This window comes from Elephas maximus, chromosome 4 (genome assembly GCF_024166365.1).
Source record: "Elephas maximus indicus isolate mEleMax1 chromosome 4, mEleMax1 primary haplotype, whole genome shotgun sequence".
Taxonomy (NCBI): Eukaryota; Metazoa; Chordata; class Mammalia; order Proboscidea; family Elephantidae; genus Elephas; species Elephas maximus.
The window spans coordinates 52,453,730-52,466,395 of NC_064822.1; the positions used below are offsets into that span (position 1 = coordinate 52,453,730).

Genomic DNA, 12,666 nt, shown 5'->3' on the forward strand with positions numbered 1-12,666 from the left:
AATACAGCACTGCATGTGGTACTGCACTAGAGTCCCTGGGTGCTGCAAACGCTCAGCTCCTATCCGTAAGGTTAGACGTTCAAGTCCACCCAGAGGTACCTCAAAAGAAAGGCCTGGCAATCTACTTCCAGAAAATTAGCCATTGAAAACCCTATGGAGCACAGTTCTACTCTGACACTCACAGGGTCACCATGAGTCGGAAAAGACTTCATGGCAACTGGCTTTTTGACGGTACTACCACAAGCTAAGTACGATATTAAAAAAACTATTTTCCAAAAACAAGCCACTTTTTTAAGCTCATCAGGCTGAACTCTTCAAATGTTTTCAGTTTCAGCATAAATCAGTCAAGGGAACCTAATGAGCACAAAGGGGACAATGGGGTAAGAATGACTTGGGAGTGGGGTGGGGTAGGGTGATATTTTATGGTGGCTGTTATTAAACTCTGTCATGTGAAGGCCTTGGTACCTGCTGTGGTTGGGGATTACTGAAGCAATGAAAACAGTGACTTATCCAGTGGCTGCTACAACTGGTGCTTCTCCAGAAACTTTCTGCCACAGAGCTTTGGCTGAAGGAAAGGGGGACACCAGATAGGTCTATTTGAAACCTGCACCCAATCCTGGACATGACTATTAAGGTGGAGCAGATTCAGATACAGAACCACCTGACCCAGAAGAATGGTTTCCACATGGAACCCTCCCGTGCATGGAGGGCTCCTTGGAGCCTTCTAGGGGTCGCCACCAGGATAGGGAGGGAGAGGCTGCAGGGCTCCAGGCCTACAACACACTCTCCACCTGAGTACTTCCTAGGGTATTTGCTTTGCAGATGAGGCTGTGGGTAAATTTCCTTTCAAAAGGAAGGCGGTCTACAAAGGGAGGAGAAGGAGCTTAAAAGACAGCTATAGCAGGCACAGACCTAGCCTGCCATCAAAATCTGACTCTAAGAGAGAAACACTGGATTTAAGCCAAGCCACAGACCATTCCAATTGCAAACAGCAACCCAGAACCCTGAGAGGGACTGAGCGGATGCAACCTGTAGCAGTAGCAGCAACAGAACACAGTGACAAACTGCTGGGCCGCAGTTATTCCTTGTACATCCTTTTCTGAGAAGTCGTGGAGTCCCTGCCCCCTCCTCCCATCCCCATCTTCCCTTTCCCCCATGGAAGACTTCAGACTTCACAGGAACCATCGTTAGCCTCAACATTTGAACAGGAAGGGGTTCAAACTGGCAAGCAACAAGAAAGAGGTACAAGCACAGCAAAATGATTTGGAGAAAAATACTTACAAACAGGCTTTCCCTAGCAAAGGCTGCAGAGAGAAAAAGTTGAGAGAGAAGTCAGTAGGGAGACAGGGCACAGGGGCCAAGTCATCTGAAATGAGAGTGCATTCTGTTGGGATAACGCTGTCAAATGTCCCAAACCTGGCACAGCCAACGGGTTCCAGGCTGCTGAAGGACTGTCCTTTCAAAGTCATGGGAGGTGGGGAGTGGACTAGGGCATCTGCCACTCTGTCCTATGACTGGGGTCAGGGGTCTCTGGTCATCACCTAACTCCTGTCCAGCCTTGTCTCCCCCCAAGTAGCTATAACAACGGCCTCTACACTTCTGAACAGGACCCTACATTTATAACAAAATGGAAAGTTATAGTTACACTATTTTTGTTCTTCTCGGTTTTCACAGGAAACATCCTCTGATTTTACACCGGAAGAACTATTTATTAGTGATCGCCTGGTCCTACCCTCTCATTTTAAAAGAGAAGGAAGCTGAGGCCCAGAAAGGTGAAGTAGCCTGACAATTCAAATTCTCATTAATCCTTGCCATCTAACCCTTACAGAGCACTAACTACATGCCACGCGCACCATGTTAGACAGTTGGCATGAATTACCCCCATGGACCTGCCTTTTGTAGAAGGTGTTATTCCCCCATTCCACAGATGAGAAATCTGGGGCCTAAAGAGGTGACACGACCTGCCCGAGGTCGCAAGGTGTCCTCCTCCACATCAGATTTCCAGACCCCGCCAAGTTTAAGTAAGCTGTGGGGGAAATCTGAGAAGATTTTGGTCTGGAGAGGCAGCACTGACAGTAGCCTCTGCATCACACATCCAGTTCACCAACAAATGCAATTTGGCATTTAGCTCGTTCTTTGTAAGAGACCAGGCTTGGTGGGTGGAGGTGGGGGGGACTCTTGGGAGGTAACAAAACTTGTGCCGGGAGATTTCTACATCTCACATATCTGCAAAAGGTTCTTGGCTGTCTTTGAGGAAAAGACTGGTCTTACGAAAATAAATCTTAACACCCAAAAATCAAAATCTTCTAGCCTTTAATCTTCAAAGCTAAAGAAATAAGTGAAATCTGTTTGTTATTGTTTTTTTTTTTCTTTCTTTCTCTTCCCTCCCATCCGTCTGAAGTAACTCTGTTCAGTGCGAAAGTGGTCATTTCCTCGTTACCCAGCCCTTAGAGTCAGGCTGCAGGGTTCTAAAGGGGCTGTGCTGGTTTCCGGCAGGAGGACAAGTTTCATGGGCCCCTTCTGCCTCCAGCTTTTCTGTAATGGGGAGCAATCACGAGAGAAGAAGACAGGTGAAAATACTCAGGCGTGGCCATGTGACAGGTAGAAGTCCCCAGGCCACACACGGAAGCAAAGGGGCCCAGAGGCGGAATGGAAGAGACTTCTGAACTAGAGATTGCCTACAGATTTTGTTTCAGAGAAAACTATTCACGTGGGTGGAACTCAGGCATTTCATCACTATTTCTTCTGCTCTGCCTGGTTCTGTGTCTCAGGAAGCGGGAGGCGCACTGTGTCTCAGGAAGCGGGAGGCGCACACAACCAGTGTCAGCAAGGGAGGACCCCCACGGTGTTCCAAACTTCAGAGGAACATTCTCTTATTCTCTCCCCTCCCCCACATTCCCAACCTGCTGCACACACACACATACACACGCTCCCCTGTGTCTGAGGCCATTCCTGTACCCCATGGGGTACTCTTCTCCCTACCCACAGGTAGGCGACGTGACTGCAAAGGAGGAAGAGGGAATCAACTAACTTGTCCAGGCAGCTGCGTGGGCACCTCGTGGGGCAGGCAGTTGGGCAGGGCAGCGGAAGTAGAAGCCACATGCTCCTCAAAGCTGTTGATGCGAGGCTTTTTGGTGGGTTCAGGGCTGGCTAGTGGGGTGACACTATTGCGTCTCATGAGCGGGTTAGGTCCCTTCTTTGCATCCTAAGCAAGACAAAGACAAAGGAGAGAAGGCGACAGTTACAAGGAGGGGAAAGGTAAATAAGCAAAAAAAAAAAATTTCTCTGCTTCTGGATTCTAGTGAAACAAGATTAACCAGGGGAAAGGCCCTGGGATCATGGAGTTGTGTTTGTCCTAGGACCCTCAGCTGTCAAGAACAGGGGATGACTTCCTCCTGTGCTCCTTTTCCGGATCATTTCAAAAGACACCACGTGGACAAGTATAAGTGGATGTGTGCAAAGTACAGAAGATGCAGCAGGTGAGGGAAGAAGACCAGTAAAAATTCTGCACTTCAGTTCAACACAAACAAGTTATGCAATGACAGCAGGTAGTGAGGTCCAAGAAAAGAGTTTTGCTTTTGGACTCTGAGAAAGGCACAGGGAGGGGGAGTACAGGAGAGAGGCCGGGCTCTGAGGATGACAGGAGGCAAGGCTCACTGGTAACCACAGTGTGGCAGGCACAGAGGAAGAGAGGAAAAGGCGTATCTGCTGGGCTTGCCTTCCACTGATCAGCTGGTCCGGCATCCAGGACCCCTCCCTTTCTGCAGAGTACACATGGAACAACTCATGCTCCACATAAATGCCCTGATTTAGGACAGGAAATGAAGGGTTCGAAATCAGCCATGAAACTAAAGACCCAGAAAACCTAAGGGAGGCAGAAGCCGCCAGCCAGGCCCAAACACCAGCCTTGTGATCAACATAACAGGCTGCTATGGGCTGAGGATGGGCCTTCCTTCTGGAAAAGTTTAAGAAGAATGTAAGCCCCATATCTCAGATGAGGCGGGCCTCTCCTACCTAGTAGCAGAGAGGGCTCTGAAGTCCTGCAGACCGTCATTCTGCAGCTCATGGCCCGGTTGTCTTAAGTCCAGGTCTGCATTTGCCATGACCCTGCCCAGTCCTCCCCAGGGAAGTGTTCATGGATCACTGGAGCCGAGTTCAGGCCCAACCAAAGCACTGGGGCAGCAGACTGGAGCCAGGCTGAGAGCCCGCACCAGCCACACCCTCCCCAGCCAGGGCTGCTCCTCACACAACTAACGGCAATGCAGCAGGCAGTTTACCACATTGAAAAGAGGTGGTCAGAGGCAGGTGCTCAGCCAACCAGCCAGGCAACTGCTAGCGAGTGTAAACTAAGCCGACATCTCACACACACCCCCTTAATGCCGAAATCTTGTAGCCAAGCTCCTTGACAACAGGGAAGTCACCTGCTTTGGAGGACTCCATGGACAGGATACCACACTTGGTGAACCAGGAAGGGTTAGACTAATACTGGCAAAGCGTTCTGTCTTAACAGCCTGTACAATGCTAACTCAAAGGTATTTGCACCACATACACCTGGGCAGAACTCTGATCTGCTTAGGTGAGAGACCCCATCTGAGGAACCACCAAATTTCGGATCTCCCAAGGTGGAAGTCATCCAAAACCAAACACTGGGGTCCTTTGAAAAAAAACTTTCCATTCACCATCCCTTATGTCTCTAACTCCCAAGTCGTATCTGTTTTTCTCTAGTCCCACTTCCTTTTTCTGTGTTATCATCACCCTTGTAGTTCTGTACCTAAGCACATACAGATGACTCAGCTGATGCCCAGTCCTGCTTTATCTAGGAACTCTGAAACCTGAAAACATAGTTGTAGCTGCCTGAAAGGGAAAGGCAACAATAATTGTGCTAGGTTATTTTTAAAAGAGAAAAATTTATCTCCCTCTTTAATACTGACTTCTTAAGTCGGGTAGAAATGGAGAAAAAGAGCACTGGGGAGAAAAAAGAAAATACAAAAAGCTCCCAGAAGCCACAAGAAAGATGGGAAGAGAATACAAAGAAGTGGAGAAAAAAGAGGGGAAAGAGTCAGCAGGCCTATTTCAAACAAATTACAATAGTGACAACATGACTGATATAATTGGTGTCACTGAATTGTACATGTGAAAAACGATGATAGGGCAAGTGTTAGGTTATATTTTTTTAATAACAATTTTTAAAAATTACTATAGTAAGAACCAGCTGAAAGGTCCATAAGCAACTCAATCAAGACTTCGTTCTTCTTAAGTGTGTAAGCCCACTGGTCCCTTACTCCACAGGAGTCCTTCACATGACAAAGGACAAGGTGGGGATGCTGAGGGAGTAGGAGGCACACTTACCTCTGACCTTTCTCGGTGTGTGCTCACCGACTCCACATTCAAGTAGATGGATTCCACCCGGCAACCTGGGCACAGGGAGGGGAAAGAGCACAGCTTCTGTTAATAAGGGGTGGGCCCTACTGAAAGCTCCATAGCCACCAGGAACCACAGTGACAGGGGAGTGTACCTTGGCAATAGCTACGTCACTTACCATAAGCAACAGGTGTCAGTTTCAGGACTGTGTGAAGAGGGCATTTCAAGTAGGGCATCTCCTCTGAAAAGAAAGCAGATATGACCGCACGATTAGATATGAGACTTCAGGGAGGAGGATTTACGCACTGACACCCACATTCACACTTCACAGTGGGAGCTCCTGACATGCCCGTGTCCCCAGAAGCCAGGCCCAGGCAGGGGAGCTGTCCCCCAGCACACAGACCAGCACGAAACAGAAAAAGATACCTAGCCTAGGAACAAAATAAAGAAATCCGCCCCTACACAATGTCAGAATTAGAGTTTAAAAAAAAAAAGCACCCCCAAAACAATAAGGTTGTCTTGGGATTCAACTGAACCTTGGGCAGACACAAGACTTACCTATTAATAGCATCTTTAGAGTATTCTGGGCTGTCTGTTCCCCAAAGGTGGGTTGAAGACAAGAGTCTCCCCCACTTCAACTTGCCTCAAAGATCCTTAGATTTGGGAGGCCAAGGGCTTTTGGTGGCTGTTTGATGATGCTACTAAGCCCACTGTATATCAAACTGGGTTCTGAAGCATTTCCCAAGGGCTAGCAAGGAGACTTGTGTCAGAGAAGACCCCTCTGTGGGCGGTGCGGCCAGACACACACTGACTTTAACATTCAGCAACACAACAGAAACAGCGTCTTGGTGGGAAATGATGTGGTATATAGATATGCCACACTCAAAGGTCAGTTCCCCTCCTCCCTCCTTGAGTATGAAACCTCCCTAGTTCCTGATTTCCCCACATAGAAAGCTTCAGAGGATGGGCAGTACCTGCACTTTTATCTAGAAAGTAGGCTAAGAGGCAACGTAGGACGGCCTGGTGGCAGATCACCAGCACATTCTCCTGCCGCTCCAGCTCCATGATCACCGGCTCCAGGCGCTGGACCAGGTCCTGGTAGGACTGCAAGACAGAGGGGCAGGGCCCTGAGTCAGAGCAGAACCGCACTCGAGAAGACGGGAGCTCTGGCACCCAGCCACACCTTTCTCACCATCATAAGCCAGGCAACACTCAGTCGCTCAATTAATACCCTGTGATGTTTTAAATCTGCATCCCAACACAGGGGCTGGGCTGAGTGCTAACCTCTTACCAGGGAGACCTAGCACAAGCAGCTTCCTCGAAAAGGCAAATCACCTCTACCTTTCTCTCTGAGCAAATTCCTTTTCTAATCCTCAGCATGTGGAAAGAGACGGGTAGCTGAGAAGAGGTATGGAATATTACTTAGCCATAAAAAGGCATGAAGTACCAACGCATGCTACAACATGGGTGACCTTGAAAACATTATGCTGAGCAGTCAGCCAGCTATATAAAAGGTCATATACCACATGGTTCCATTTACATGAAATGTCCAGAATAGGTACAACCATAGAGACAGAAAGCAAGACTAGTAGCTGCCAAGGGACAAGAAGAAAGGGGAAATTGGGACTGACTGCCAGCAGGTCTGTTATTTTTTTGGGGGGGGGGGGTGATAGAAATATTCTAGAATTAAACAGTGGTAATTTTTTTTTTTTTTTTTAATGATTACATGGAAACCCTGGAGGCGCAGTGGTTAAAAACTATGGCTGCTAACCAAAATGTCGGCAGTTCAGATCCTCCAGAAGCTCCTTGGAAACCCTATGGGGCAGTTCTACTCTGTCCTATAGGGTCGCTATGAGTCGGAATCAAATCCACGGCAACGTGTTTGGTTTTTGGTTTTAATGATTACACAACATTCTAAATATACTAAAAAACACTGAACTGTACACTTTTAAATGGTTAAAATGGTAAATTTTATGTTATATGAATTTTATCTCAATAAAGAATAAAAATAATAATAATGGGTAGGCTTGTGACTTTAACACAAGACCACCAAGGTTACTAGTCACACGGGTCCCTCTGCTGCCATCCTTCCCTCTCTTACAAACCCGGGTCCTGTGACTAAGGGTCAGTGTGACCCCGTGTGTCCTGGCCCACAAGGGATTCATGCTATGACAAATGCTGAGGAGGGTCACAGGACAGACCCCTGCTGGTGTCCCCGCCCCCCAAGGCTTGTGGCCAGAACCCCAGGCACCCACTGCATCTGAACACTCTGCCCAGTGCTCGCAGCAGCTGCTTCCCCAACCAAAGTGAGTCTTACACCTGGCTTGGGAAACTACCCCTACGTGAGCACCAATGTACGTCAGTACAAGTGACAGACGGTAACACGTCCACAGCTGGTATGTCAACCAGCTCGCCTGCAGTCAAGTGCAACACCTTTGTGTCAGGTGGATAATCACCAGTTATCTTCTTTCTTCCCCATATCATTACAGATGTTGTTTGAGAAACACTTCTGTCACTTTTCACTGAGTGGAAAATGCGACTGTGCTTCTCCTGGAGTTGTTTGCAAGCTTCAGTGTAGCAAGACTCAATTCAAAGGTGAAGGTGCTGGCAACAGGCATCCAGAACACATTAGAAGCTCAAAAAATACTGGTTAGATGTCAGATTCCGTCTTCCTTGGAGCTGACCACTCAGCCGTCCACAATCAGTACCAGGGATCCCTCCAGAACCCTGGTGGTGCAGTGGTTAAGAGTTCAAACTGCTAACCAAAAGGTCGGCAGTTTGAATTCACTGGCCACTCCTTGGAAACCCTATGGGGCAGCTCCACTCTGTCACTATGGGTCGGAATTGACTTGACAGCAACAGGTTTCTTTGTTTCATTTTTTGGGGGATCCCTCCAGGTCCCTAGTAGCCCTCTCTTGGCCTCTGCTAAGGTGCTTCATGAGCTTCTCCACACACAACACACACAGTATACACTTGATCACTATTTGCTGAGTGAAAAAATGACTACAGATGGAAAAGAAGGGCCAGAAATGAGGCCGGCCCCAACACACATACCTCTCCAGTGGGATAGCGGTAATAGTATTTGTCCTGTTCACGCAGGGTATATTCCTCAGGGTAAGTCTCCTTGATCTCCTCATAGGTCATCTCCTCACAAACACCCTGGCAGAAACACCCAGAGGTCACTCAAGAGAACACGCCCAAAAGGGTCAATGCAACCCCTGTGAGTCTGAAAGAGATCTCAGGAAGTCCCAATGCCCAGGGGTGATCTGTACGGGTACAGGCTGCCCTCTTTCTAGCTGGTTCCAGGGAAAAAGGCCTCCATAGCCCCTGTCCCTCCAGCCCTCCCACATGGCCAGATCCAGATACTCACAGCATCAATCTCGTTGAGTGCCTTCCACTGTTCGTAGGGGAGTTTAAGGGCTTCTGCTGTCTGGATGGTACTTTTCAGCTGGCTGGTCCATACCTTGAGGTCCTTCAGGTTCTGTTCCTCAACAAACTTGCTCAGGGCATTGGCAAACTGAGAGGGTATGGGATGATAGGGGAATACACACATTGGACACCAGGGCTCCTGCTCCTCCGCCAAGAAGCAGTGGCGAGTCATTCACCCACCACATTAAGGACTATCACGCTACTGTAATCAGAATGGTGAAGAGCCTGGCAGCAACTAGCTCCAGCCCCTAGCAACTAGGACTAGCCTCCTACATGCACACCAGATCGCCCCTCCTCAAAGCCCCAGCAGATCCTTGCCTTCTCAGTACACACACACAGTAAGCACACTGAGGCAGCAGCAGCAGGAAATGCAACACCTTGCCCACTCCCACGGACCTCACAACTTCCCTAAAGGAAAGGAGACATACCCCTCCTTTCCTGCTCTATCCCTCAACTTCCTCCTACCTTCTTGCCCCTGCTGGACAGGCCGGAGTCGCCTCCAATCTTCCCTAGGAGGTTGTACTCGTTCTCCCCGTGCCGACATAAGTAGATGGTGCGGGGCTGCACATGGATATTCATCAGGTAGTACACGATTCGGCTCTGGATGTGGTCCTGGACTCTGTTCACCAAGAACCTCCGACCAACATCGATCACCTTGATGAGTGACAAGTCCCTGCATAGAAACGCCACCAAGGATCAGCCAACAGAATGTTCTACCTGTCAGCACAGCACACCTAGCCTCATGTACAAATCCCCTGGCCCAACTTCCAGGAGACTCATTCCTCAACAGAACTGCCAAGTCAGACTGTGAGCTCCTTGAGAGCAGACTGAACCTATTTTCTACAAGAGCCAGAGAGCAAAAGCATAGCAACCAATTTCCATAGTAGAAGGCCTGGCCAAGAGGTTGGCTGGGGTTCCCAGAAGAGGGGGACAGATAAGCAAGAGAATGGAAAAGAAAACATCGGGGGACAGTAGCAAGACTAAGACTCAAATGTATGTTTACTTTCTATACTTTTATGTACTATCTGAAATATTGACTATGAATGCGTTCGTAATCAGGGAGGAGGCGAAAAGACATTTTTAAAGAGAGTACGTAAAAGTCCGCAGGAGCGCATGCTTTGTGGGAACCTCAAGAAAACAGTAAAAACCCAAACATGGGTACTTGAGAAAAGAGTCCCCTCTTAGGAATTACCTGTCACATTTATCAGGGTCCAGGGGCTGATAGCTGGCTTCATAGCAGTTAATTCTCTTCATAAAGTCTTCCATGGCTTCTGCTGAGTTGCAATGTTTATAATCCGGACTGGAGATTTTCACTTCCTGTAACACCACAAAGAGGCAGCTGACAGATGAGTCACGCTGGGAGGCTTTTTGCTTAGATTAAGCAGGATTTGGTGCTTTCAAAAGGGGGGATGTACAGAAAGTCTCAGAATAAAGGTTATCCTAGCCAGTGTTTAAGAGAAAAAAAAAAAGCTGGGGGCTGAGTCATAACTTGATTATTTTATAGTGAGGGTACCAATGGGAGATAGAGAATTGCTGGTTGGAAGGCATGTGCCACCCATTCAGCCCTCAGGGAGGACAGAGACAGGACATCCGTGAGGATTCCTTAAGGAAAACCTCTGAATAGTCCACCATTTAGGAACTGAGTCACCACCAGACAGCCTAGCCCTGAATCCAACCCAATTCTACATTAGCATTTGCAACATTCCCTATACCAAAGGGTGGGTTGTTGGTTATAAAAGGCATACTCCATCGCTGCTAGAGAGGACCCTGGCCCTGTATTCCAGGTACAACTCCTCCACCAACCCACAGACCAAGGCAGCAAACACTTGTAGTAAGTCTGTTATTAACTATGTAGCTGGTGTACAACACCAGCCCTTTGCTTCTCTACCCAGAACACGTGTCTCTCCTGCTCAGGGGCACTCGCTGTCATGGGAGAGGGTGCAGAAGTGACACTCAGACCAGCCACAGCCTGTAACTGAGCAGTAGGTCTGAGCAACCTGGTAGATTTGGGGAAAACCCAGAATTTTTTATATGCGTGCAAGCTTTTTTCCTTCAACAACTACTACAGTTTTGAAAGAAAGGCAGCCACTCTTCAAAAATCTTCAGTTCACAAATCCTTTCCATCCTAGCTCGGCCGCCCACATAAAGAACACAGTGGGCAGACTGAACCTGCAAAGCGGCTCTGAGGCTTAGTCAGAGAAAGAAAATTCTGAACACAGAGGGTCAGGGCAAATGACTAAATGTGCTAAAAGGGACTAAGAGATGAACGGTAATCTCCTGGCTAAGCACGCTGGTGACAGCTCTCTGGGGATAAATCACTCAGTAGCTGCACTCTGCTTCACTACCTAGTGAAACTAGTAAAGCCAAACCAAGGAATTACAGCAAAACCCTTTGTTTAGATTACTGCAACATCTGCTTCCTTGTACTTTGAATCACTTCCTTGGAAGCCAATGAAACTCAACTGAACTGATTTTCCACAATTCAAATAGCCCTTCCTGAAATATGAACTTCTGATTTAGAAATGCTTTGAAATATTCCCACTGCCATGGAGAAGAGGTCCAACACAAGAAGCTGATGAACGCTTAGCATCCTTTTAAAATTTTTGCTATAGAGTCCCTGGGTGGTACAAACGGTTAATATGTTCAGCTGTTAAGAGAAGGATCAGTGGTTAGAATCCAACCAGTACGCATCTCAGAAGAAAGGCCTGGTAATCTACTTCCAAAAAATCAGCCATCAAACACCCTGCGGTGCCCAGTTCTACTCTGATAACACAGGAGCTGCCATGAGTCAGAATCCACTTGACAGCAACTGGTTTTCGGTCTGTCCAGGATTACCACAGAGTTCCCCGTAGAAGTATTAAGACTGCTCTGCTTTATAGATTCATCCTATTCTGATATATTTAAAGTGGACATAAACTTATCTACTCCACAAGAAAGGTGACCTGTGGTAAAGTAACCACTTCTGTCAATGTTTGTGATATGTTTTGCTATCAACTGATAAAACTTAAGAATTAAGCTGCCAATTACCCTCCATGTATAGAGCCAACCTCCCCTTGACACAGGGGAGACTGGCCATATACATTGATGCATCTGAAGAGATAATTTTACTATCCCACTTCTTCCCAAACTTGGAAACTCTGACTTCAGTTTAATGAATTCTATACGCTTTGTCAATACACAATCATTCTTACCTATCAGGGACCTTAATAGCAAAAGAGATCAGCCTGCTGCCTACCTTCCCATCTGGCAGGGCTGAGCTTCTGTCTCCTTTCTCCCAAGCAGCTCCCACACACACCATCTGGGTCTGCCAAGCTACTGCCACCTACATACACTGTTCCCAGTCCTCCCCACTTTACCTTTCATGGCCCAGAAAGGACTGTGCTCACTGCTGACTGTCTGAAAAGACCCCAGGAAGAGCCAGCCTAGGTCATGGAACATGCCTCTAAGTTAAGAAATACTGCTTCACAGTTCTAACCTCCCAGTATCCCACCTCTCAAACAAAATCAACAAAACGGGGAGAACCAGCTCATTCTGAAAGTTTAGTCGACTTTCAGGGCATGGCCTACTGTCCTCTGATTGCAAATATCCTGGCAGCCTAAGCTACCACACTAGAATCGGGGTTTTCTGCTTCGTCTTACCATGATGTTAGAGGCTACAACTGTAGGGTCATCACATACAGACTCAATGAAAAACACCTGGATGGAAGCAAAACAAACTATTAAGAAACAACAAATGCGTACGAGGAAAACACCAATGTTTTTATCATTGTGATGTAAGTATCACATACAAGAAAGAAGGACTCCATTCCTAAATTCCCAAATACATAAAAGACCCACTAATTCAATCCCATTGCACCCTCCTCAACTCAGAGAAGCAT

General features: G+C 47.5%; 1 protein-coding gene across 8 annotated transcripts in view; it reads right to left on the reverse strand.

Annotated features, from left to right (window-relative positions):
• PFKFB3 (6-phosphofructo-2-kinase/fructose-2,6-biphosphatase 3) overlaps window positions 1-12,666 on the reverse strand; it is a 98,734-nt gene that overhangs the window by 5,997 nt on the left and 80,071 nt on the right. For 4 of the 8 annotated variants that reach the window (XM_049882036.1, XM_049882034.1, XM_049882030.1 and 1 more), the window contains exons 6-14: window positions 12,428-12,484; window positions 9,983-10,107; window positions 9,256-9,463; window positions 8,732-8,878; window positions 8,416-8,520; window positions 6,336-6,465; window positions 5,540-5,602; window positions 5,350-5,414; window positions 3,032-3,205 (exon numbers count right to left, since the gene is read on the reverse strand). In XM_049882036.1, the coding sequence (XP_049737993.1) occupies window positions 3,032-3,205; window positions 5,350-5,414; window positions 5,540-5,602; window positions 6,336-6,465; window positions 8,416-8,520; window positions 8,732-8,878; window positions 9,256-9,463; window positions 9,983-10,107; window positions 12,428-12,484 (1,074 nt within the window). Of the gene's footprint in view, window positions 1-1,281; window positions 1,305-3,031; window positions 3,206-5,349; window positions 5,415-5,539; window positions 5,603-6,335; window positions 6,466-8,415; window positions 8,521-8,731; window positions 8,879-9,255; window positions 9,464-9,982; window positions 10,108-12,427; window positions 12,485-12,666 lie in introns of all 8 variants that reach the window. The other 4 variants (XM_049882032.1, XM_049882035.1, XM_049882031.1 and 1 more) reach the window with 2 other exon arrangements.